The sequence below is a fragment of the Gnatocerus cornutus genome, chromosome 3, assembly GCF_029298725.1.
Source record: "Gnatocerus cornutus isolate USDA-ARS CGAHR chromosome 3, icGnaCorn1.1, whole genome shotgun sequence".
In the NCBI taxonomy this organism is placed as follows: Eukaryota; Metazoa; Arthropoda; class Insecta; order Coleoptera; family Tenebrionidae; genus Gnatocerus; species Gnatocerus cornutus.
This window is the reverse complement of record NC_142235.1, coordinates 14,834,581-14,859,331: the sequence shown is the minus strand read 5'-3', so window position 1 is coordinate 14,859,331 and position 24,751 is coordinate 14,834,581. Positions and strand designations below refer to the sequence as shown.

Below are 24,751 nucleotides of genomic sequence, written 5' to 3'. Positions count from 1 at the left end.
CTAAAATAAGAGTAAAATAGATTTAGAGTTTCAAATTAAAATTTCCGAAAAAAAACCAACGGCCTGGATCTCGGGCCCAATAGCTCCTAGTCCAGACCTGCAATTTCAGTAAAAGTTGCACAATTATTTCAGTTACATTGATTTTCCAATTTAAAAAAAATAGAGAAACTTGAAACAACATTCGAAATTTTGATATTTACTTCTACATTTTGAGCCCTATATTTTCTAGTCCAATCCTGTCATTTTTGTAGAAATTCGTTGTAATTCAGTTCTGACGCCAAATTTCCAGAGCAACATGCGATTTTTCCGAAATTTGTGATTTTAGAGTTTAATTAAAACTTTCGAAAAACTGATAAAAATTACCAAAAATTTTGAAATTTTCTACTGACTTCTCTGATTTTAAATTGACGTCACAACCGTTTCTTATAGCTTAAGAAAGTAAAAATTAAACGAGCTGGTACTTAAAATTTGTAAATTTCAAGTTTTTAATTGTAATTTTCGAAAAACTGCAAAATATATGAAAAATCGAAATTTTTTACAGACAGCCTTGATTTTTAGAATGACCATTTCGTATAAACTTAGAAGTCTGTAAATATCTAAAAATCGTACAAAGACGAATTTGAGGGAGGAGAAGAAGAATAGTGAATTAAAATGAGAAGAATGTGAAGAAAAAAAAATAGTAAAACCAAATAATAAAACAATTGCAGGGATAATCAGGTATTTGAAAGGGAAAAACACTTTTCCATTTACCGCATTGTGCAATAACTAATTTCTTATTAAATTGGCATATATTGAAACCACAAAAATTTCAATTATTCTAGTAATAATTCGACAATTTCGCCGTTCGTTGAACTAAATTAGTATAAAATCGTGGAAGTGCGTGTCCCTGGGATAGTCAATCTGTGAAAAGAAACTCCCTTTTCTCATCATCTGTCATTTTCCCCCCGAAAATGAACCGTAAATCAGAGCCAACCCGATGCAAATCTTAATACGTTTGAGTATATTTTTTGTTCGCCCCTTATAAAGTCTTCCAGAGTGGGAAAATTTATTTCTTCGGTTTTATTAAAAGTGTGAGAAAATCCCCACCTGTCACCATCTATATAAAGAAACGAAATTAAAAATTCTTCGGTTAAAAATGGTATTGTGGAAGTTCCTCTGTCAAATAGTTAATTTCGTATATAAATCACCCCGAAAAATGTACCTATCGATTTGTGAAGAAACACTAACACACTTTCAACCCCTTTCGAGAGGGTTGAAAAAGTATCCAACCCCCGCCGAAGATTGCCCACTACTTTTTTATTCACCCCTTTTTCGGATATTATGAGTCATCATATATAGGTCAATTCACCCCATAGTTTCTGTCATCTGTCATCATTTATAATAATTTGTAGTTGCGGGGGTGGTGGTGCGGCCGAGACGCGTGCAAACAGGGTGTTACCCTCGGATGTGTAATTTTTTCCTTGTTCCTTTTTCTTTCCCTGGTTCGACGTACAGAGGAAGTAGGCGTGGAGAGAATCGCGTGCGTGAAAAAATTCCCGATAAAAAATGCATCTCATTTGTCGGATAAATACGGGGTGGAGCCGTTAATATAACGAACAAATAAGCAGAAAGATCGGTTTGATAACGGTGTGAAATTTTCTTCACACCGGTGCGAATTGTCTGTGAAGATTTTTGCTGGAGATTACATAATGGGGGAAAAATGGACGATGGGATTTTATACCATTACGTCAGGAAATGTCGAGGGTTTTTCGTCCTTTTTCTATGTTAATTGGCGGAATATTTATAAGAAACTCGCTCATTTAGTTTCATATTCATTATGGATTCCATGAAATCAGAACGGATACAATGTTATTAGAGACGGTGCTGTTCGATGCGTGTTTGCTCTTTTTCGCCACTTTTTCCACCTACATGACCGTGTGAAACAACTCGAAAGTGAAACTAGTTCAATACAAACTTTTTTCCAATAGAAAATTCCGAAATTTCAAACCGCATAGAAATAGCTAAATAATTGTTACATACGAAAAAATACCGTAAATTACAGTTATTTACAGAGAAAGTCTGCAAGAATTAATACTAAGTATTGTGGCCATAAATAGAAGTACTTAAATGAGGATTTAACAAATTTCCATGAGATTCTTCATTTTATTGTACCGAGTTTACAACGCGTTTTTCTAATTGAACTTTTTACCGAAAGAGTCATAAATTTTCTTTGTTTACATACCATTAATATGCACAATATACAAATTAAAAGCGTTTTTCTCCTCCTGAGTACCGTGAAACTGACGATGATGGCGGCTCGTCGGATATTATCTTTGATTTAAAGCCATAAAATTTCGTTTTTTAGTTTTGGTTGGTAGCACTGCATCGAAAAAACAATCAAGTGGCTTTGTTTCATTAGCGTAACTTTCCAATTAAAAGTCATCAAGTTGGCGCCGTTTTTTATCGAAGAAAACGGGACAATAAACGTATGTCTGTTATTAACCCATACTGCCGTTCGACATACAGTTGTTTAGTAGCTCTGTAGCAGAAAAGGAATTCGTGTTTAACCTCAAACTATGATGACAGGCAATGCTACCAACTCATTTCAAGTGACGCTGTTTTGTTGGTGTTACTCTTAGTTTTATTAGTGTTGCTGTCAAATTGAAAGTCATCAAGTGGGCGCCGTTTTTATCGAAGAAAAGTGACAATAAACGTATGCTGTTATTAACCCATACTGCCATTTAGCAGACAGTTTTTTAGTAGCTCTATAACAAAAAAAAAACTTTTAACCTCAAACTGCTATGACAGGCAATGTCACCAACCCATTTCAAGTAGCTCAGTTTCGGTAGTGTTACTTTGATATTAAAACTCAAGTTGGTTTAGTTTCATTGGTTTTACTATGAAACAAAAAGTTATCAAGTTGGTGTTGTTTTTTGATAGAAAAAACAATACAACCAACGTATGTCGGTTATTAACAAATTCTGCCATTTGACAGACAGTTGTTTAGTAGCTTAAACTGCTATGACAGGCAATGATGCCAACTTATTTAAAGTGGCTCAGTTCTGTCAGTGTTGCTCTGAAATTCAAAAACAAGTTGGCTTAGTTTTATTAGTGTTGCTTTCAAATTAAAATTGATCAAGTTTGCGTTGTTTTTTATTGAAGAAAATAGGACAATAAACATATGTCTGTTATTAGCCCGTACTGCTACTTGACAAACAATTTTTTAGTAGCTCTATAACAAAAAAATGAAGTCATTTTTAACCTCAAACTGCTTTGACAGATCCCATTTTAGTACCTTAGTTTCGTTAGTGTTACTCAAAAATTAAAAATCAAGTTGGCTTCGTTTCATTAGTGTTACTCTGAAACAAAAAGTCATGAAGTTGGCGTTGTTTTTGCTAGAAAGAAACAAGACAACAAACGTATGTCGGTTATTAACTCATGTTGCCTTTCGACAGGCAGTTGTTTAGTAGCTTTGTAACAAAAAAAAGTCCTGTGTAACCTCAAACTGCTATGACAGGCAATGCTACCAACCTATTTCAAATTTCGAACTATTACTCTTAAATTAAGCTATCTAAAAAACAATAATAAAAGATCGTGTGGTAATAAACGTATGTCTGTTATTGACCCACACTATCATTGGTCAGACAGGGTTGTTTAGTGAGGTTATGTGTAGAAAAACCTCTGCTAACTTGATGATATTTGAGATAAAAGTAAAACGTTTTCGTTCATCGCCTTGCAAACACGTTATTAATGGTAAACTTTTAACGATCAGGTAAAAATACAGGTTTGATGCAATAATTTACGAAACACGTTTTTCTAAAAACAAAGCGATAAAACGCTCTGGTTTTAAGACGGCCATGAAAAATTCCATAAACGAAATCGTTTGCATCAAGAAAAATCCAGCAAATAAGCTGACGTTTCCTTGGGATTTAATATTTAATTAGGGGTGTTGGTGCTGTCCTTATCCGACTCATCAGCGCCGCAACAAACCCCTTAAAGAGCAACAAACGAAAAAATCAACTGAAATGAACTCAAAATGTGATAAAGAATGCATGATAATTACAAGGAGCAAACGAAAAGTTACACCGAGGCATGAGATGGAAGCTTTATCTTTTTTCTTATCGTCGTTAATTAGGTAAAACGTACTTCGCAGATGACTTCATAAATCTTGAATTAAAAACAAGGTAGATTGCTGTTAAAAGGTCTTTAATTTTTAGTCGTTTTTTCGCGCCCCTTCTAATAACGCTTCGCTTGTTCAAATTCGTCCAGGCCCGGATTGACCGATTAAAAAAGCATGTTAAGTAAGAACGATTCGTCGTTGTTTCAGTCGTCACATAAAAAATCCAAGCCGTCTAGATTTGTTTACTTTTGAAAATTTTGATACGCCAGAAAATTATAACTATGAAAAATCTGAAAAAATGTATCGTTTTTTGAAAAACGTCCAAAATACAAAATGGGACTAACTTAACGATTCGTCTTTGTTTCTGACGTCACATTGCAAATCCCAGCTGTCTCCGAGAAATTTTTGATTAATTAATAAGTAATTTTGATCTGCTAGAACTCGAAATGTTTAAACGTGACAAATCCGAAAAAAAATGCGAAAGTGCCTTGAAGCTTTAGTGGTCAAACGATATCAATTTTAGTGAAACTCCAGATTAGATACAAAAATAACAAGCCAAATAGACGAGGCGAGCGTTAGCGAGCCGAGTAGTTATTTTAAAAATCAAAACTCTTTTAGAACGTCAAAAATTTTAGTCATATTCACAAAATACGACTAATTCAACGATTCTTTTTTGCTTCAGATGTCACATTAAAAATTATTGTCGTTTTATGAAAATTTTCGATTTTTTTATTCTTAGCACTTTTGATCCGGCGGAATTCGAAAATTGTTAATATAAAAAAAATCTGAAAAAAATACAAGAGTGCCTTGAAGCTTAATCATTCAAATAATATAAATTTTAGTAAAATTCCAAACTAGATACAAAAATACGGAGCTGAAAAGACGAGGCGAGCGTTAGCGAGCCAAGTTAGTTATTTTAAAAATTACAACTGTCTTAAAAAAAGGTCCAAAATTGTAGTTATTTTTACAAAATATGACTAATTCAACGAATTGGTTTTTTTGCTGACGTCACATTGAAAATTGTAGCCGTTGTATGAAAATTTTCGATTTTTTAATTGTTTGATCCGCCAGAATTCTAAAAATTATTAAAACAAAATATTTTAAAAAAATATAAGAGTGCTTTTAAGCTTTATCTATCAAATGATTAAGTTTTAGTGAAATTCCGGATTAGACACTCAAAAGACGAGGCGAGCGACAGCGAGCCGAGTAGTTATTTTAAAAATCTAAACAATTTTCAGAAAGTTTAAAATTGTAATCATTTTTCCGAAATATGACTAATTCAACGATTCCTTTTTGTTTCTGACGTCACATTGAAAATAGTCGTTTCATGAAAATTTTCGAATTTTTATTTTTGGTAGGTAATATTGATTCTCCAGGAATTCGAAATATATTAAAATAAAAAATCTGATAAAAATTACAAGAATGCCTTAAAGCTTTATCTATCAAACGATATCAATTTTAGTAAAATTTCGGACTAGATACAAAAATGCGGTGCTAAACAGACAAGCCGAGCGTCAGCGAGCCGAGTAGTTATTTAAAAAATCAAATCCGTTTATTGAAAAACGTCCAAAATTGTAGTCATTTTTACAAAATGTGACTAATTCAACAATTCGTTTTCGTTTCTGACGTCACATTGAAAATCCTAAATGTCTCATAAAAATTTACGATTTTTTAGTTTTTGGCAATTTTCATCTGCCAGAACTCGAAAAATATAAATGTCATAAATTCAAAAAAATATACAAGAGCGCCTTGAAGCTTATTCTTTTTAATGAAATAAATTTTAGTACAATTCCGCACTAGATACAAAAATACGGAGCTGAACAGACGAGGCGAGCGTTAGCGAGCCGACTAGTTGTTCAAAAATCTAAACCGTTATTTGAAAGTCGTTCAAAATTGAGGTAATTTTTACAAAATATGACTAATTCAACGATTCGTTTTAGTTTCTGACGTCACATTAAAAATCTTAACTGCTTTCAATAATTTTACGTAAATGTTAATGGCTAGAAACGAAAATATAGAGCTTAAGAGACAGCCGAGCATCAGCGAGCCGAGCAATTATTTCAAAAATCAAAACCGTTTTTGGAAAACGTTTAAAATTGTCATTTTTACGAAATATGAGAGAATATCCGAGAAGATTTTCAAAAGTGTCTTGAAGCTTCAGCTTTCAAATAATCTAATTCGTAGACACAAAAAGCTTGGGCCTAACAGGCGAGGCGAGCGCAGCGAGCCGAGCAGTTACAGAAAAAATCAAAACCATTAAAAAAATGTTGACAATTCCGATTATAGTTTCACAGAATCCAACTGACTAGGAATTCGTTCAGGCCCGTATTGACGGATACCTATAAAAATCTCAGTTCCATGTACCATGTGTGGGAAGCCGTCTAGTGAGAGTCAGTCATCCCACCATCGTCCATCTCGTTCCAATCTTCAAAGAAAGGGAGTGGTGAACCTTGTTGAAAAAACCTTCCCAGTTCATTCACTTGATATTTATTGTAACCTTCCTAACCTATCTGGCGGTACAGGGCCGTACTCGAACAAAGTTCGAATCAAACCAAACCGACAAACGAACCTAACTTTTCAGTTTGGTTTGATCGACACTTTTTCATTAACGCGAGCTTTTGTCAACAGTGTATTGGTCGTTTGCAGCAACATGCAGCTCTGATTGGAGGACCGAACGCGACTTCGTGTCCGTTATGCCATAAGATGTTCTTAGGAGGCGAAGCGCTTATGGAACACATGAAACACACGCATAAAGATCCCAATGCTTCCGGGGTTGCCAGTAAGTATCTAATTTTGATGGGCGAAGGACCATTGCATGCTGGGAGGTGGCAGGGCCGAAGGGCCCCACAGAAAAAAAAAATCTGAGGGGCTCGTCCGGTTGATTTAATGTTGTTCGATTGCGCTTTCCCCATGTTTACACATGCCGACCACTAAAAATCACGTTCTGATAATTTTTCCGGGCGCGGGACGTTATAAATCAACGTCAAGTCTCACTTAAAAATTGAAAGGCTGCCCTTTTTCTCACAGCCCTCTTGTATCCTTGTAAATCAGGATCGATTAGGGCAAAAGCTTAAAAGCATTTTTGTTCGCCGCTGTTTATTTTTTAATTGTACACTCATTAACTTTCTTTTGACCATTTTTAATCCATTCCTTTTGATGGCATTGATACGTGTTGTCAAACAGAGACGGAGCGATTTTTTCCCCGCCGCCACGCCGCCCTCGTATTCTTTGAAAGGATTTGTAACTTCCCAATACAAAAACATTTTATTAAGTTTTCTTTTCACAAAGAGAACTCCGTATTGCTTTATTATTAAAGAATTAAACTTCCAAACAGTTATGAGATGATGAAAATTTTTCCTCGGTACAAACGAATTTTTTCGCGGGGTTTCCTGTTTTTCGGGGAAAATCGAACCATCATTATTTTATTTTACTAACACGTCGTATTTATTTATTTAGTTGCTTGAGCGGTTCCCTGTCCTTTCTTTAGTGCATTGCTTTTGTTGGTGTTGAGCTTTCTTAACATTAACGGGACGTCACGTAAAATTTACGTTGCGTCTTGTCAACGGGGATTCCCCGATTAGTTCGTAGATATGAATATATAAAAATCGCTTTAATAAAGATCCTTGGGGTTGCTTGGCTTGATCTTTTTTTCTCTCTCTGTTGACGTCATCGATCCTTATTTAGCGAAGAGAAGGACAGCGAATCATCCTTGTCCCGTTTGTGGAAAGCATTATGTCAATGAAGGATCCCTCAGGAAACATTTGGCGTGTCACCCGGAAACGTCACAATTATCAAGTTCGTTGAGAATGTGGCCGTGTTCTGTTTGTCAAGCAGTTTTTACACACGAGTCAGGTATCACAATCACTTCCTATTTTTCGTTTTTTGTTAATTATATCCTCATCAGTTGAAACGCGATTATTAGTTCCGTTTTGTATGAAAAACTCTTGACAGTCAAGCCTCGACGAAACCGCCACCACTGCACTTTTTTTTTTCTTTTTTTTTTCACCGCCAACTGATGAGGATATAACCGCGAATATTATAATGCCCATCTTATAATATTCTCGTTTTGTGTGCTTTTCATATCGTTTGCCGCTTTGCTTCTATGTTCCTCGTTATTCAGTGTTGGTATTTTTTTTCTTTTAGGTCTACTCACCCATATGGAACATATGAGGATGGATCCCAAGCATCAGTTTGCCGCCCAATACGTGTTATCACGAGCCGCCGCCGAAAGGAGAGAAAGAGAGACTTTATTGGCGGCTGTTTCCGCATCTGCTTCCGGTAGTGGTCTTTTGGGCCTAACAGGAATGGCTGGGGCAGGTAAAAATCGATCGTTACATTAAGGAGGATGAATTGTGATATTGGAATTTATAATAGCTTTTAAAAACATTGGCAGAATAAATACAGTAATTACACCCGCCACTGCTGTTTGAATTCAAAATCGGTTTCAAACCCACTAAATTTGAAACCTTCCAGAGGTCATACATTTTTCGTCTTAATTCTCTTCGGTTTCTCCCAAAAACTTAAAAAAATTGGCGTATTCTGGCAGTGTCCGTTTCTCTTTGGTTCTCCCGCATGTTCTTTCTCCGCTTCTTCTCTGTACATAACCCCCAACAGCTCTTCTTCTTTTTCTTTAACCTTTAAAGTAGGTAGGGGAGAGGGGGGCATAGTGGGGTACCGGGGCATAGCGGGGCAATAGTGCTGCTGCTCAAATGAAACGCCGTGAAAAAAGTCGAATAGCATATTTTGATTGGTTGCCAGTTGACAGTTGACCATGTGTGTTTTATAAAACAAAGTGTGAAAACCTATATGTTTTATAAAACAAAATGTGAAATTTAGTGTTTTCGTTAAAAAATTCGCGAAGTTAAGGAGCAAGTTTTTTTAAAATTTAGTCATACAAATGTAGTGGCTAAATATGATGAACCTACTCATTTATGTGCAATAAGCATTGATGACTAAGTAATTTTAAGATGTTACTTTTTCTAAGTAAGTACACAGTTATTCAAAAATTTGATTGTTCCATAGGGTACCCCACTTTACCCCTATATACGGGGCAAAGCGGGGCAAATCCCATTTTTCAAAATAATGCTCACATGTCGTAAGTTCTTTATTGAAATCAAAAAAAGTTCAACCAAAATCATTCGCAATACATTAGTCTATAATATATAGTAAAATTTTTTTATTAATTCCTATTATTTTAGGATGCGTGACTAATTGATTGTTAAGTTCCCCACTATGCCCCCCTCTCCCCTATGTGAATCTTGTTTTTTGTCCTGTATATTAAGGCGTTTGCGAACTTGCAGCAAGCGGTAGCCCCATGTGCGCGTCGCCGAGCGCCCACAGCGACAGTTCCTCAGGCAACGGCCGCCTCTCGTCCGCCGGTTCCGAAGCCGGCGGTCTCAATAACAACAACAACAACTGCACAACAAAACTAAACGAAATCTTACGCAGCAACAACGGCCTCCACCAACAGTACAACGTCGAAGAACAACTACACAATGCCAATCGGATGGCGGTAATCGCCAACATGGTGGGCCAAGGCGGCGTCCCCCCGGGCTTAGGCTCGGACTCGTCCGCCGCCGCCAACATTGCGGCCGCTAACATCGCCAATCTTGCCATGCGACTTGGCGTCACACAAGTAAGCCCCTTTTGTTAATCGAGTGCTCATTTGGTAAAAATTGCCGATTTTAGGCCAACCAAGTGAACAACAGCAGCAACCCGTCGACGCCTCCCATCACCAACGACACGTTATCGGCGTCCATGAATGCGATGAACGCGATGCGAGCTTCGATGGACAGTATAAGAAACATGGACGCGATGCGGTCGTCGGTGATGGACATGTCGTCGCCGCAGCAGTCGCAACAACAGCAGGACGCGCTCAGGATGCAGCAACACGCCGAGGCTTTGCTCAGGTCGCAAGCGGAGGCCGCTCTGCGACTGGCGATGAGTCAAGCCCTGCCGCAACTCAACCAACACCAGCAGGATAATGGTAGTCCACTGCGTCACAATGGTAAGACTCGAAATTGGTACGATCAGACTTGACGGGGTGTTGCAGGTAACTACCAGACCCATCAAGGGCAGTCCTCGCAGCAGCTCAGTCCCGACCTCACCGAGGCCTTAAGGCTGCAAGAGCAGAGATTGGAGCAAGCCTTAAGGTTACACGGAAGCGATCCGAGGTCGCTGGGCTTCTCGTTAAGCTCCCAGCAGCAGAATCAACAGCCATGAAACTTTAGCTATTACTGAACGCATTCTAACGTAAAGTACAAGAAAGGGTCGCAGCCTTCTTCCAGCTCCATCAATCTTCCAACAGTTACGGATTCTCTGACGCACCCAAATTTGAAGACATGTGCCAAATTTTATCTTGTTTTTTCGTTTTTGTTTGACACGTTAATGCGCTCAGTATAATCCTGATGGCTAGGCCATAATTTTATTGAATTAAGCGCACTTTAAAAGTGCATCACTACAAAATCATTTAAACAATGTATAGTAAATAAGTGTTGAGAAGGAAATACCTAAATTAAGTGTTTTTAGGTATGATAAGAAGAAAAATACTTATTACATTATATTTAGAGATAAGCTGTAAATAACTATTACAAATAAGATTGTTTTAGAAGAAAACAAAGGATGAATGCTAGAGAATTTGTAATTATAAGATGTAAGTACGATTTTTTATTTAAACTTTTAAGAAACGAAGCGAAGAGAAAAAATCAAATTGGAGACGTTTTTTTCAATCTGTGATTTTAGTTATTTGGCCGGTTGAAGATTAGCAATAACTAAATAAAATTTAATAAAAATATATCAACAAAAAAACGAAATGAATTTGCAATTTTTACTGTGATTTTTATTAATTTTAGAAAATATCGGAATTTATTGCTCGTTTTTTCAAGTACAAAAGGGATACAGTCCCATTCATTTTCTTTGTATGGCAGAGTATGAAAGGACGAATGACTGCGCGATTTATCCAGGACTTTTTATACCGAGTACTTAAACAAATTTTCAATTTTCGGTTTCTCGTCGATCATGTGGTTTTATCAGATGTACATATTTTATACGTAAGTGCATGTACATAAGCAAACCGGCACAGTTTGAAGGGCCGGGAGGAAACGGTAGGGTTCCAAAGGGCCGAAAATTCCCATTTGCAAGCAATCAAAATTCGAGGTGCTTTCAATTTTCTACGTAAAAATGTTCAGTTTACAAGTGGGTACAATTTTCAAAATCGAGGGGCCTTGGGGTCATTTTCACAACCGAAATAGAGAATTTTAAAAAAATAAAACAAAATTTTAGGGTTTGGAGTCCTCTCAGCTTGGTGATGAAATTGGTCCCACCTAATTTAGATACAGAGCCCAAATTTTGGCAGATTTTGGCGGTGCCGTTTAAAGAAATCGTATTTTTACTAATATTAGCACTGAAATTGTTGTTTGGACGAAAAATTGAAACCTGGGCCGTGGGGCCCTTTCGTTTCCCTGGGTCCTTCGAGTGATCACTAGAACTCCCATATACTACAATAGCCATATAGACAATAGTTTAAAAATCTACAATAGCCACGGCACTCAGCCACAATCTTTCCTAAAAAGTGACGACTTAGAACTCGTGTTTCACCGACTTACCAGTGAAGCATCCCACAATAGCGACAATGTAAGCAGAGTGCATCTGCGCATCAGCGCGCCAACATTCCGGTAAAGCAGGTCGCGGCCGCAGATGTCCCTGCGTAAATCCCCGGACTTTGACAGTTAAAATACATACAAAAATCTACAATAGCCCGGTTGCACAAAGTGCTACAAACATTTTGCCCACCAGAATAATTACACCAGTAATTATTTCCATCTGAAAATTCTACAATAGCCCAAGCGGACGCCATGTCCGACTACAAACTTTCAGCAAGCCCGCGGGGGTCCCAGACCCCTTTCAATGTATTTTACATAAATATTAACGTCTAGTGCCCGAATGGACAAATATTTATCGTAAAATTACAAAAATTTATTTTGCAATAGCCCACTTAACATCAGTGCAAACTCGTTTGCACAGTTTTTTCAAGTTTTAACCGGATTCTGTTAATGAATGTTAAGTTTGGAGTTAATACGGTCCTGTAATTGCGCCTCGAGGGGACCCAAAAAGACGTAGAAATGGCACCCTTCCCCGATTGCTGTTATTACCAACCGCTTCGTAGTTATATCTATACAAAAAAAATGGAGAAAAGCCCCCGAAGTGTATTTTGCAGGACCGGACCTTAAAATTTCTGTTAAAAAAGCAATAGACTAAACGCATAATGATTCTCTTATGCTATACAAAAAATTTGGTAACCACACCTCAGTTCGTGTTTGTTCGGTCGCGTCACGTGACTATATCACGTGACCCGATCTCGTTCGTTTATTTCACAATAATCAGATCACACTTACACTGTGAAAAGAAATTCAAGTTCGGCGGTACACTCTTAAAAAAAACGACTCGGCCAAGTTCACACGATACACTTTAACACAAATATGTCTAAAAGTCACTTTTGGGAAATAACAAACGTTTCGGTCTTACTTCAAAACTAAGAACGGTCAAAAATTCGATTTAAAACCACATATAATAAAATCGCAAAAATATTTCTATAGTTATTTCAATGTTAGTTGTGTTAACACAAGTTAATGTTAAGTTACTTTTTCATCGTATACGTATATAGTAATAAAAATAAGTTTCTGTGAGCGCAGCTAGAGTGGTGGCGCCCCTGTCGGTGCAGCTAGTCACATCTTGCACTTGATAGTTACAGATTTATAGCTAAATGTTTATTGTTGATAGTTGACGATTAGTTGAGGAAATTGAGCCAGGGCCGCATCGAAGGGGGCGCATGCGCTTTTTATCCGAATAAATGTAACAATACGCCATTTTCGTGCAAACTAGTTTCCGTTAATTTAACGCTTAAGCTATGATATACGTAACAATCGGCCGAGTCGGGCGGGATTCCCCGGAAAACTGTTACGACTCGGCCGCTGTTGATCACTCAATGTTTTTTTTCCTTTTTTTCCTAGTTGGTACTGTATATGTTAATACTACAGTTGTTTTCATAGTTTATGCTTTATTGTAATTTATTGTCTGTTTGAATTTTTGCGTATTATTACGAAAAACCAGGAAAATAATATTTGATATTATCATTAACTTTTTTATATATTTTACTAACTTGGTTCCCGCTGCGGAACTTATTTATATGTTACGTAACGTTAGTCGTAAGGAGTTATATTGTACGTTATTATAATTTTATACAAGTTTTGTGCCGCCATTTTTTATTATTTAAAATTCGACTGCCATTTATATTTTTTAACTTATGCTTTTTGTAGTTTTTTTTTAAGTTCCTATTACAATTGTTTCGGCTGTAGTTTGCTATACAGTGAAAAATCAATTAACGAATGAATGTTGTGCGATTGCTAAATTTCGAATTTTTCTTCTTACTACGGAAATTTTATTTTCATCTAAACTTTCATGTTTAAACAAACCAAATTGAAACTCGAGGTATTTCTTCACACAAAATTCAAACTTGTTTTGTATAATGTATAGGGATAAACAAAAATTAATAATAATGTGGTTTTAGGAGAAATTATGTTATCATGTTTTTATTCGACAAATTGATGTATGAACTGTACGTGTGAAATGTATCTTACTTACTGGAAATAGCAAATATAAAAGAAAATAATGTGTGTCTCTTTTATACCCAAGACGGTAAAAGATAACTACGCAATAAATGTGTATAATAATTAAAATTGAAAACGAGAAATAAGAAAAAACAGATTTCTGCAGTGTTTTTTTGGTAGCGCCATCTTTTAATGAGTGCTTAGACTAAGCACGCTTTTAACCTTTAAAACAGATTTCTTTATGTTTGTTTTGTACCGCCATCTCTCAACGAGTGAACAAACTAACAGTACGAGTTTTGTGGGTAGCTTTGTGGCTAATGTAGGGGAGAACAGGGCTATTTGGTTTGGAGTATTGTGTTAATTCCATAAAAATTTTTCGTATAAATAATTTTGAATTTTCATATGCTTAAATTTGAAAATAATACAATGAAATTTGGTGGATTTGCTATTTTCGAAGAGTTTTTTTGAGTGTTCTAATTTACAAAATTTTAGAACAGATGCAGAAACTTAAAAATTTTTATTTATAGCGCAAACTCAAAATTCAAAATTATCTAATAAATTTTAAAGATCCGTTAGTTTTCTCGTTAAATCAATAAAATTCGATGACTTAATTACTATAGAATCCCTTATTGAGTTTAAAATGTCAGAATTTTAAAACAAAAGTAAAAATTTTTTTATTTATAAGACAAATTCAAAACTGTTTATTTTAGTCTGTAAATTCGACAAATTTGAACTTAATTTAATAAAATTTGGTAGATTTACTACTTTAGAACAGATTTTTAAGTTCTCTAATTAACAGAATTTTAAACCCAAAAGTAAAAATTTTAGAATTTTTATTTGTGATGCAAACTTAAAATTCAAAAATTTCTATTAAACCGCGTAGGTCTGTCAGTTTTCTAGTCATATCAAAGAAATTTAATGGAGTGATTACTTTATAAGTCTTTATTGACTGTATAAAATTACATAATTTTATATCAAGAAGTAAAAATTTTAGATTTTTTTATTCATAGAATCAATTCAAAATTCAAAATTGTTTATTTAAGTCTGTAAATTTGACAATTTTAAGCTTAATGCAATGAAATTTGGTGGATTTGTTATTTTAGAAAAGTTTTTTGAGTTCTCTAGTTCATATTAATTATATTATAAATAATTATATATATTTAATTATATTATAAATATATATAAATATTATAAACTACAGCAGAAATTTTAAAAATTTTATTTGTGATGCGAACTTAAGATTTGAAATTATTTATTAATTCAGTAGGTCCGTTAGTTTTCCGGTTAAATCAATAAAATTTGGTAGATTTATTTCTTTAAAAGTTAATATTGAGTATAGAAAATTACAAAATTTTAGAACAAAAAGAAAGAATTTTACATTTTTTACTTATAAGACGAATTTAAAATTCAAAACTTTTCAATTAAGTTATAATTTTGATAATTTAAACTAAATGTAATGAAATTTGGTGGATTTGGTACTTTCGAAAAGTTTTATAAGTGCTCCAATTTACAGAATTTTAGAACCCGAAATAAAAATTTTAAAATATTTATTTGTGATGCATACTCAAAATTTAGAAATTTTCTATTAAATCCTATAGGTCCGTTAATTTTCTGGTTAAGTCAATAAAATTTAGTCAATTTACTAATTTATAAGCTCTTATTGAGTATATGAAATTACAGAATTTTAGAACAAAAAGTAAAAATTTTAGATTTTTTTTATTCATAGGACGAATTCAAAGTTCTAGATTTTATATTTAAATCTGTAAATCTGACAATTTTAAGCCTTATGTTTTGAAACTCAAAAGATTTGCTAGTTTAAAAAATTTTTTTGAGTGTTCTAATTTACAAAATTTTAGAACCAAAACTAGACATTTTAGAGTTTTTACTTGTGAGAACAAACTTAAAATTCGAATTTTTTTATTAAATTCTTGTAGATCCGTTAGTTTTTTTACTTAAGTCAATAAAATTTAGTGAATTTATTTCTTTAGACGCTCTTATTAAATATAACAATTACATAATTAAAAAACAATAAGTAAAAATTTTAGATTTTTTTATTTATTGGACGAATTTAAAATTATTGTTTTTATTTAAGTCTGTGAATCCAACAATTTTAAGCTTTAATGTAATGGAATTTAGTAAATTTGTTACTTTAGAAGAGATTTTTGAGTTCTCGAATTTACAAAATTTTAGAACCAGAAGTAGAAATTTTAGAATTTTTATTTGTAGTGTAAACCTAAAAATCGATTTTTTTATTAATTTTCGTGTTAAATCAATAAAATTCGGAGAATTTATTATTTTGAAAATTCTCATTGGATGAGGGTTACGGGAATGCGGAATTTTAGAACAAGAAATAAAAATTTTAATTTTTTATTCATAAGACGTAAAAATTCAAAACACTTCGGACTGTAAAACATCAATATAATCATGAATAGGAATGTACGTTCTATATTTAGACATTATTTTAGTAGAATTTAAAACATCTAAAATTCCAACAAGAAAAAATCTGTTTTTAGGTTTCATATAAAATAATCCCCCACCTCCATTTTTGAATAGCATGGAAGAAACTAAAAATTACTAAAATTACAATTTCGCAGAACAAAATAGTATACAAACCTTCCGATTCATAACGAATGCAAGATTTCTCATCCGTCATGTTTACATAACTCTCCGGCATCATTTTCCTGCATTCATCAATGCGACCAACCTTAGAAACTTGAACAGAATGATTCCAGCCACTTATCTAAAATCTGCATTTTGCAAAAAAACACGAACAAAAAGTGTTAAAAATACATATCCTAAATGAAAATCCTTGAGTTTTTCATTCCAATCTAAACACACGGGTTGAACCACCGCCGATAAGTGAAACGGTTCTTTTGAAAATCTTATAAATGCGAGATAATTGTGAATTACAACATCGACTGAACTTATCTAAAAAAAAACTGTCAGTCAGTTACTAACTAATTGGAAGCAAACATAGCTACGTTTCGGCGCTGCACTAATGAAGATGTTTCTTGCCCTGGACTATACTGACCTGCCACAATCATGTAAGATCTGTTGAGATTCAAACAGTCACGTGCTGAAATTTTCAAAATCGTACATTGCTTTGTAAGTGAGAAAAATGCGGCATTGTAAGGCAAGTGAGAGAGTGTTAGCACGAGCTACAGGTAAAACTTACACGTTACTGCAAGTCTTTCTGATAACAGTGTTGCCATACAAACGAGCTCCTCATCATAAATTGTTAGTACCCAAGGAAAAACTTCTTTCTTTAAATCGCTGTGGTTCTTCATATTCGTTAGATCCGTCATCACTTTATGACCACATCCTGTGTTATTCCATTAGTACTACACCAGTTTCTAATTTTAGAACTTACGAGGAACACATTTCGGTACTCCAGGAGTCCAACTCCCGTTATTGCAGAATACAGGGTGTTCCATCATCTTCTCCTTTTCGTAGAACTTGGCACAATTGAAGTGAGCATTTGATCCGTGAACTGTATCATTGCAACTTTTTAATTTCCCCATTTGATAAAAACAGGAGATGTTCATAAAAGTTGTATTTATAAGAGACGGGCACACCTCTTAAAATGTGGGGTTATAAAGCGCTACTAAAGAAGAAACATTCGGTACTTAAACACTGTCCCACTGGTGAGGACCATCTTCCATTTTCGCACTCAATAATTTGGTCTCCATCCAATTTGTACCCAGATTCACATTTGACTTTAAAAAAAAACTTTGATTTGTATGTTTCCACACTTCCATGAGGGATTGGCGGCGGTGTGCAGTTACCGGCAAAACTGTACTTTTCTGGGGGCAACGGTGTGGTGAAAGTTGATCGTGTTCTTCTTGTGGTTTTCACTTGGGGGTGCTCTGGTGGTTTTTCATAAACAGACGGCGTGGATCTTGAAAGAAGTAGCGGTAGTACCGATTTCACTCCAGTGGAGTAAAAGACACTGTTACCACAAACCAATGCAATTTTCAACTTACGGTTTGTACTTTTCATAGTAGTTTTCAATGAAGTTATCTAAATACTTCGAGACGTCGGTAAAAAACGTGAATTGTTGGATATTGCAGCCCCCAGTTACTGTCAGTGCCTCCAAAGCCACACTGACTATTCCACTGAGGTAATACACGCCCAAGTGCTCAAAAATAAGACCGCCTCCGCTGTCACCACGACAGGCAGATTTACCTAAAAGAACAGTTTTTGAAAGTTTCTAGTTTTGTTGGACTTATCCTTGCTTTTATTTATGTACCCTGCGCATAGTTTATCTTCAGATATGTAATCTCTTTCTACATCAGACAAGCTCTTTTCACAATCTTCATATGGGATAATCGGAACTTGCAGTTTTCTTAAATGTTCAGAAGGTTTTCCGGTTGGAGCTGTGTTTCCCCAGCCACTGACCTATAAGATGTCGTATGAAATGCAATTTTTGGTAAACTCAGAAGCGGAAAAAGAGATTAGAGAAAGAATCTAGAGAACCTCTGTGTTATCCTTACAATTCCCATCCTTTTATCCTTTGCATATTTTTTGTCCCAATCTATACATATAGGGCGGACTGCTACCGACAATTTAAAAGGTTTTCTTGGGATTATTACTGCAATATCTCCTTCATAGGCATTTTGTTCACCTTGAAACCCTTCATAAGTAATTATATTTTCCACCTTGAAAACAACGTTATAAAAATTTAATTCCTAGGAGGGAAATTATTTGTATTACTAGGGACAACTGGGCAACTTCCTCTTGAACAACATTAGTATAGTTCCTGTAAAAGTTTCCGACAACGACAGTGTACTTTGATAACTGATCCGTATTTTTCTCCTTTGATTGGCAACAATGCGCAGCTAAGATTTTAAAGAATATTACCGAACTAGTGTGATAATGGAAAAGAATTTGTATTTGAGAAGTGGAAAATCATTTCTAAAATAAAATGGCTTTCTGATTTTGAACCTAAAGTCCGTTTTCTTCCATCAGGTGCGGATTTAGAGGTATTTTTGAAAAATGTTTTTACTGTGGGTAGAAAAAAGATTTTCTTCAGATTTTCTTGAAAACTTGCAAAGTTATCAAATTGTTCGATAGGGGTTTAGAAAAACGATTTAATAAGTTTTCCAAAAACCTATAAATTTTATCGCTAGGTTTAGTACTTCCCATAATATTTCAAAAAAACTGATCTTATGTGCTGTTTTTAGTGATTTTTATATGCAGTTTTGCATATAATTCAAAAAATATTGCAACTATTTTTCATTGTAATACATCAATGAAAAGACTGAAATCTTGGCTTTTTGTCGCGCTGACAAATGCATTGCTATCTTTTTATTATTTAGAAGTTACAAGTCAAAAAACATTGAAAAGTTATTCAAAATATTAAATTTTAAAATTTTATATTGAAAAATGCTAGAGATTTTTGGCTTACTAACAAAAAAAAAAAATTCTAAAATTTGTGTATTTTGCTTTATAACGTTACAGTTTGGTACACTTAATAGACGATTTAAAAATAATAACCTCTGCAAATTTTATTGTTCTAGAACGAAAATTGACACAATTACGAATGTTATTGAAAATTTTTAGAGATTTTTTACTCATCTTGGAAATAAAAATTTCTTAAATTTGTGTGTTTTGCTTTATAGTTTTACAATTTGGTGCAGTTAACAAATGGTTTAAGAGCAGTAACTTCTGTAAATTTTATTGCTCTAGAACAAAAATTGACAAAGTATGGGATTTGATTAAAAACTGTTTTTTAGTTTAGTTTTTTAGTTTAGCTGAAAAATAAAAATTTGTAAAATTTGTGTCTTTTGTTTTATAGTGTTGCAATTTAGTGCAGTTAATAAATGGTTCAAAAGTGATAATCGGTGCAAATTTCATTGCTCTAGAACAAAAATTGACTGAATTTGGAATTTTATAAAAAAATGTTAAAAATTTTTGATTAATCTAAAAATAGCTATTTGTGTACCAAGGCCAAAAAGTGGTTCTTTTTTGGCCGAGCCTTTTTTTAATGGCCGAGGCGCTAGCCGAGGCCAGAAAAAAGGCGATGGCAAAATGGCACTTTTTAGCCGTGTTACACACAAGATTTTTTAGGCGACATCATTAAATTTACAAGTTAATTAATTTTTATTTATGATTTATTGATTTAATCAATTATAACAACTAAATAATTGTAAATATTTATGAATCCTTCAGAAAAGTTCATATTTTCTTTATTTACATTTGCAGTTTCAGCACGTGTAGCGTCACAATTTGTATGAATTAGGTTTAATGTGTTTTTTAATGTTGTTGCAGGAGCACTGCTAGATATGTTCATTTTCATTAATTCAACACGTCTTTGTTGCACTTTACAGCAGTTTGTCGATTGATTTTACCCAAATAAGTATAAAATTGAGGATAATATCGGTATCTTGATGTAATATGCAAAACTATGGATAGATGGCGCCACCATAGATCGGCCGAAAATGTTTGCGGCCAGAAAAGACTCACTTTTAGGCCGCTTTTAAGGCCTAAAAATTTCATTTTTAGTTAAAGTCGCCTAAAAATATATTTTTTTAAAGTATGTGCCTGTCGCTTTATAGTTTTGTAATTTGGTGCAGTTAATAAGTGGTTTAAAAGTAGTAATCTCTGCAAATGTCATAACTCTAGAACGAAAATTGACAAAATTTGGAATTTTAATAAAAAATGTTGGAAATTTTTGGCTCATCTAAGAAATAAAATTTTCTAAAATTTGTGTCTTTTGCTTTATAATGTTGCAATTTGGTATAGTTAATAAAAGGTTTAAAAGTAACCTATGCAAATTTCACTGCTCAAAAACAAAAATTGACAGAATTTAAAATTTTATTCAACAATGTTGTGAATTTTTAAATCATCTGAAAAAATAAAATTTCTGCAATTTTTATCTCTCGCTTTATAATGTTGCAATTTGGTACAGTTAATAAATGGTTCAAAAGTAGTAACCTCAGCCAATGTCATTGCTCTAGAACAAAAATTGACAAAATTTGGAATTTTATTAAAAACTGTTGTAGATTTTTAGTTTAGCTGAAAAATAACAATTTCTACAATTTGTATCTCTCGGTTTATAATGTTGCAATTTGGTACAGTTAATAAATGGTTCAAAATTAGTAACTGGTGCAAATTTCATTGCTGTAGAACAAAAATTGACAGAATTTGAAATTTTATTAAAAAATGATAGAGATTTTTAGCTCGTCAAAGAAATAAAAATTTATGAAATTTGGGTTTTTTGCTTTATAGCTGATGTTGCAATTTGGTAAAGTAGTCAATGGTTCAAAAGTAGTAACCTGTGGTAGTAATCTTAGCAAATGTCATTGCTCTAGAACGAAAATTGACAGAACTTGAAATTTTATTGAAAAATGTCGAAGATTTTTAGCTCATCTGAGAAATTACTTTAAAAATGACTGTCCGCTGCAATTTAGTGACTAGTGTTATCAAATCGTTTATTAATAGAGTGCATTATTACATATTTTTTCAATTGACTATTGTACTCACCTGTTAGAATGAGTTTTTCGTGAAGTAGTACTCCCCCGCAGATAAAAACTTTCTGGTAATAAATAGCCACTTGCCACGGAAACTCCGCTTTTGTAGAAACCGTACCATTAATGATCAAGGGTGTCAGAATACTTTTGTAATTTCGCCCACAAACTAAAAACCATCATTTTTACTATACAGGGTGGTTGCGAAGTATTCAGATTTACCAGGAACGCATGAAGGAGGGTCTTCACTCCAACTCCCATTCCGACAAATCCCTTTGAACTTATACAGTCTTGCATCCTCGTAAAACAAAGGGCAAAAGTATTGGACATGAGTGCCTTCAACGGCGTTCTCGCAATTTTTCATCAAACGGTTATTATGAAAACATTTCATTGTCATCATTGATGTAGAGTACATTGAAGGACACGTTTCTACAATCGGAAGTCTGCAAATTGAAGAAAAAACGGAAGTCTTACGTAAACATTCTCCAATTTCCGGAAACCAATTTCCGTTGATACAAACGGACGCGTTTTCTTTCCTCAAAATGTAAGATTCGCGGCAAAACACTCGTAAAATGGTTCCTGTTGGTACTGATGGTGACAGTTTCGGTTGGTACCACCCATTTGAAGGGGGCGGTGGTAAAAGACAAAACGTTCTGTAATTTAAACTCGAAAATTTATAAAAAAATAAAATTATGGCTACCTGGCAATAATTTTTTCTCGTGTTTTTTCCTGAAATAATTGATAAAATGTCACTCCAGTTAACACTGCAAAAATGAATGAAATGAATAAACTTTTATTTGACCGAAAACTTACCGATTATTACGACACAAACAAAACTAATCAGAATTTTCACACCACCGGTACTCATATTTATGTTCGCATTACAGCGGGTGTAAATTTACTGCCGTCTCAGGCGGGAATTTCTTTTTATCTTGTTTGTTCTTTATTATCTTATTTGAAAAGTCTCCTTAAAGGTCGATTAAAACTGCAATTTTTACTAATGTAGGGAAGATAAAAATTCAAATATTTGTAAATGTAAGCATTTAACAAATACATCAAGAAGAAGGCCATGACTTTCAATGTGGTTGTGGTAACACTGACTGTCAATTGATAAATTGATGTTTAAATCCATTTGAGGAGTAAAAATGCCTTTCCAGGTGTAATTTTTTCTATTGTTTTCGCAATAGTATTAAATGAAAAAGTCATTTTAAGCTAGTCCAAAAAATCAAAAATTCTATACATACTTTGTATCTCTTGTAAAATTCTGTTGTTTTGTACACTCAATAACCACCTCTTAAGGAATACGTCCTCCAAATTTTATGTATTTATCTTTAAAATTGTTGAAGCTTTAGAATTTAATAGAAAATTTCGAATTTTGAGTTTGCACCACAATTAAAGAATTCTACAATATCGACGTCTATTTCTAGACCTTAAAGAAGTTTTCTGAAATAACAACTTCCCCAAATTTTGTCGCATTAAGCCCAAAATTGCCGGTTTTACAGACTTAAATGCAAAATTTTAAATTTTGAGAATTGTTCTACAAATGAAAAATTTTAAAATTCGTATTTTGCATTTTAAACTTTTGTAATTTTGTACACTTAATAAACGCCTCTATAGTAACAAGTTTAGCAAAATTTATTATTTAAACATAATTTTAATAAGTGAAATTTAACATTTAAATAGAAAATTTTGGATTTTAAGCTTGTCCTAAAAATCAAAAATTCTAAATTTTCCACATCTTGTTCTAAAATTCTGTAATTTGGAACACTCACTAACCACCTCTAAAGCAATACGCCCACGAAACTTCATGTCTTTAACATTAGAATTGCTAAAGCTACAAAAATTTAATAGAAAATTTCGTACCACAATTAAAAAATTCTAAAATTTCGACTTGTATTTCTAAAATTTTGTAAATTATATATCACACCTAAAGAAGTGTTCTGAAAGAACAACTTCACTAAATTTTGTAGCATTAGGCCCAAAACTCCCAGTTTTACAGACTTAAATGCAAACTTTTAAATTTTGAAATTTTTTATTTGAAAAATTCTAAAATTTGTGTTTTGCATTCTAAACATCAGTAATTTTGTACACTTAATAAACGCCTCTTAAGCAATAAACCCACCAAATTTCATGTGTTTCAGATTCAAATTGTTGAAGTCGCAGAATTTAATAAGAAATTTCGAATTTTGAGTTCGCATCACAATTAGGAAATTCTACAATTTCGACTTCTATTTCTAAAGTTTTGTAATTTATCACACATAAAAAAGTGTTTAGAAAGAACAACTTTACCAAATTTTGTTGCATTAGGCCCAAAATTGCCGGTTTTACAGACTTAAATGCAAAATTTTGAACTTTGAAATTTGTTCTACAAATGAAAAATTCTAAAATTCGTATTTTGCATTATAAACTTCTGTAATTTTGTACACTTAAAAAACGCCTCTATGGTAACAGGTTTAGCAAATTTCATTGTTGTAACGTAAAAACTGTCGGATTTACACATTTTAATAAAAAAATTTAGATTTTGACCTTGTTCCAAAAATTCTAAAATTTCTGCTTCTTGTTCTAAAATTAATAATTCAATTTAACTTCAATAGAATTTAAGGAAAATTCTAAAAAATATCCAAAAATTAATCTAAAATTTTCTAAAAGACTGAAAAAGCGAAGTTGGTCCAACGATTGAATGAAATCGAAGTAAATAAAATAATAAAATATATTTCCAATAAGTTTGTATTGTAATCGAATGATGCATAGATAAATACGTCCAAAAGTCCAGAAATTCAAAATTAATTTAGATGACCTCTTGAAGTGTTGGTCGCGTTGGAAAGCCCACCCACGTTACATCTGTCGGTTTTGCAAGTAAGACACGAAACGGTTTTGTAACGCGGATAGTCAGCACACTCAAATCTCGTATCTTTTTTAAACAAAACGCATTTTCGTTGTTGTAACGTTTGGTTGTTCTCATCTACAATCAAAAACATGTGAGATGAATATTAATATACACCAAAAATACCTTTGAAAGTTTCAAGCAAACATGCAGTTTCAAATTCTTCCCCTGGCTCTACACATTGTTCGTCTGTTTGATCATCGCTAAGACAGTCAATGTTGCAGTTTTTGCAAATGAGGGCCCAATCTGTAATAAAAATGGCGTAAAAACAATTGGAGAATTCAAAATGGTACCTTACCTGACACGAATAGAATCCCAAAGAGAAAAAAAATAAAAGTGAGTTTTGTCGATGACATGGTGCACAGTTTGGATTCAGTCGCCAACTGAGCCGACCTATTCACCTTTTACGAGTTGGTTTACAAAAATAGTTATTTACATAAATAATGCAGATTACTTTTCCGCGAAAGTGGCCTTGACGTCATTTGTTAAGATCATTAGGAAAGAGTATTTTCATCGATGATTTTCGTGTAATGACAATTATTTAATAAAAAACATAATAAATAATGTTTTGTTATTCAAACTTCCCGCCACACAAAAGAAAAAAAAATCTGAAGGAGTCAACGGAATTTCGATGCGGGTTACTGAAATTATTGCGGAAATTTTAACTTTGACTTCAAAAATAATCTATAATTTT

At 33.6% G+C, this 24,751-nt stretch overlaps 2 protein-coding genes and 1 pseudogene across 20 annotated transcripts in view; 1 reads left to right on the top strand and 2 right to left on the bottom strand.

Annotated features, from left to right (window-relative positions):
• Nucleotides 1-13,766, top strand: part of LOC148177345 (uncharacterized) — an 86,051-nt gene extending 72,285 nt beyond the window's left edge. For 11 of the 18 annotated variants that reach the window (XM_088032299.1, XM_088032298.1, XM_088032294.1 and 8 more), the window contains 6 exons: nucleotides 6,728-6,878; nucleotides 7,763-7,951; nucleotides 8,243-8,416; nucleotides 9,400-9,734; nucleotides 9,788-10,106; nucleotides 10,152-13,766. In XM_088032299.1, coding sequence (XP_087888425.1) covers nucleotides 6,728-6,878; nucleotides 7,763-7,951; nucleotides 8,243-8,416; nucleotides 9,400-9,734; nucleotides 9,788-10,106; nucleotides 10,152-10,321 — 1,338 coding nt within the window. In that variant the 3' untranslated portion in view covers nucleotides 10,322-13,766. The remainder of the gene's footprint in view (nucleotides 1-6,727; nucleotides 6,879-7,762; nucleotides 7,952-8,242; nucleotides 8,417-9,399; nucleotides 9,735-9,787; nucleotides 10,107-10,151) is intronic. The other 7 variants (XM_088032300.1, XM_088032295.1, XM_088032291.1 and 4 more) reach the window with 3 other exon arrangements.
• Nucleotides 13,767-16,092: 2,326 nt separating this feature from the next.
• On the bottom strand, nucleotides 16,093-22,048 carry LOC148177344 (uncharacterized; annotated as a pseudogene). The gene is made up of 14 exons (XR_015769857.1): nucleotides 21,987-22,048; nucleotides 21,874-21,937; nucleotides 21,396-21,826; nucleotides 21,190-21,342; nucleotides 18,418-18,542; nucleotides 18,198-18,362; nucleotides 17,688-18,102; nucleotides 17,331-17,602; nucleotides 17,075-17,281; nucleotides 16,880-17,026; nucleotides 16,686-16,780; nucleotides 16,495-16,632; nucleotides 16,318-16,444; nucleotides 16,093-16,268 (listed from the first exon to the last, which is right to left on the bottom strand). The product of XR_015769857.1 is annotated as an uncharacterized LOC148177344 (transcript).
• A 1,817-nt stretch (nucleotides 22,049-23,865) lies between these two features.
• Nucleotides 23,866-24,477, bottom strand: LOC148177343 (uncharacterized). Its single transcript, XM_088032336.1, has 3 exons — nucleotides 24,356-24,477; nucleotides 24,184-24,303; nucleotides 23,866-24,135 (listed from the first exon to the last, which is right to left on the bottom strand). The coding sequence occupies exons 1-3, from the start codon at nucleotides 24,411-24,413 to the stop codon at nucleotides 23,957-23,959; spliced, it is 357 nt and encodes a 118-aa protein (XP_087888462.1). The 5' UTR covers nucleotides 24,414-24,477; the 3' UTR covers nucleotides 23,866-23,956.
• Between the last annotated feature and the right edge of the window lie 274 nt (nucleotides 24,478-24,751).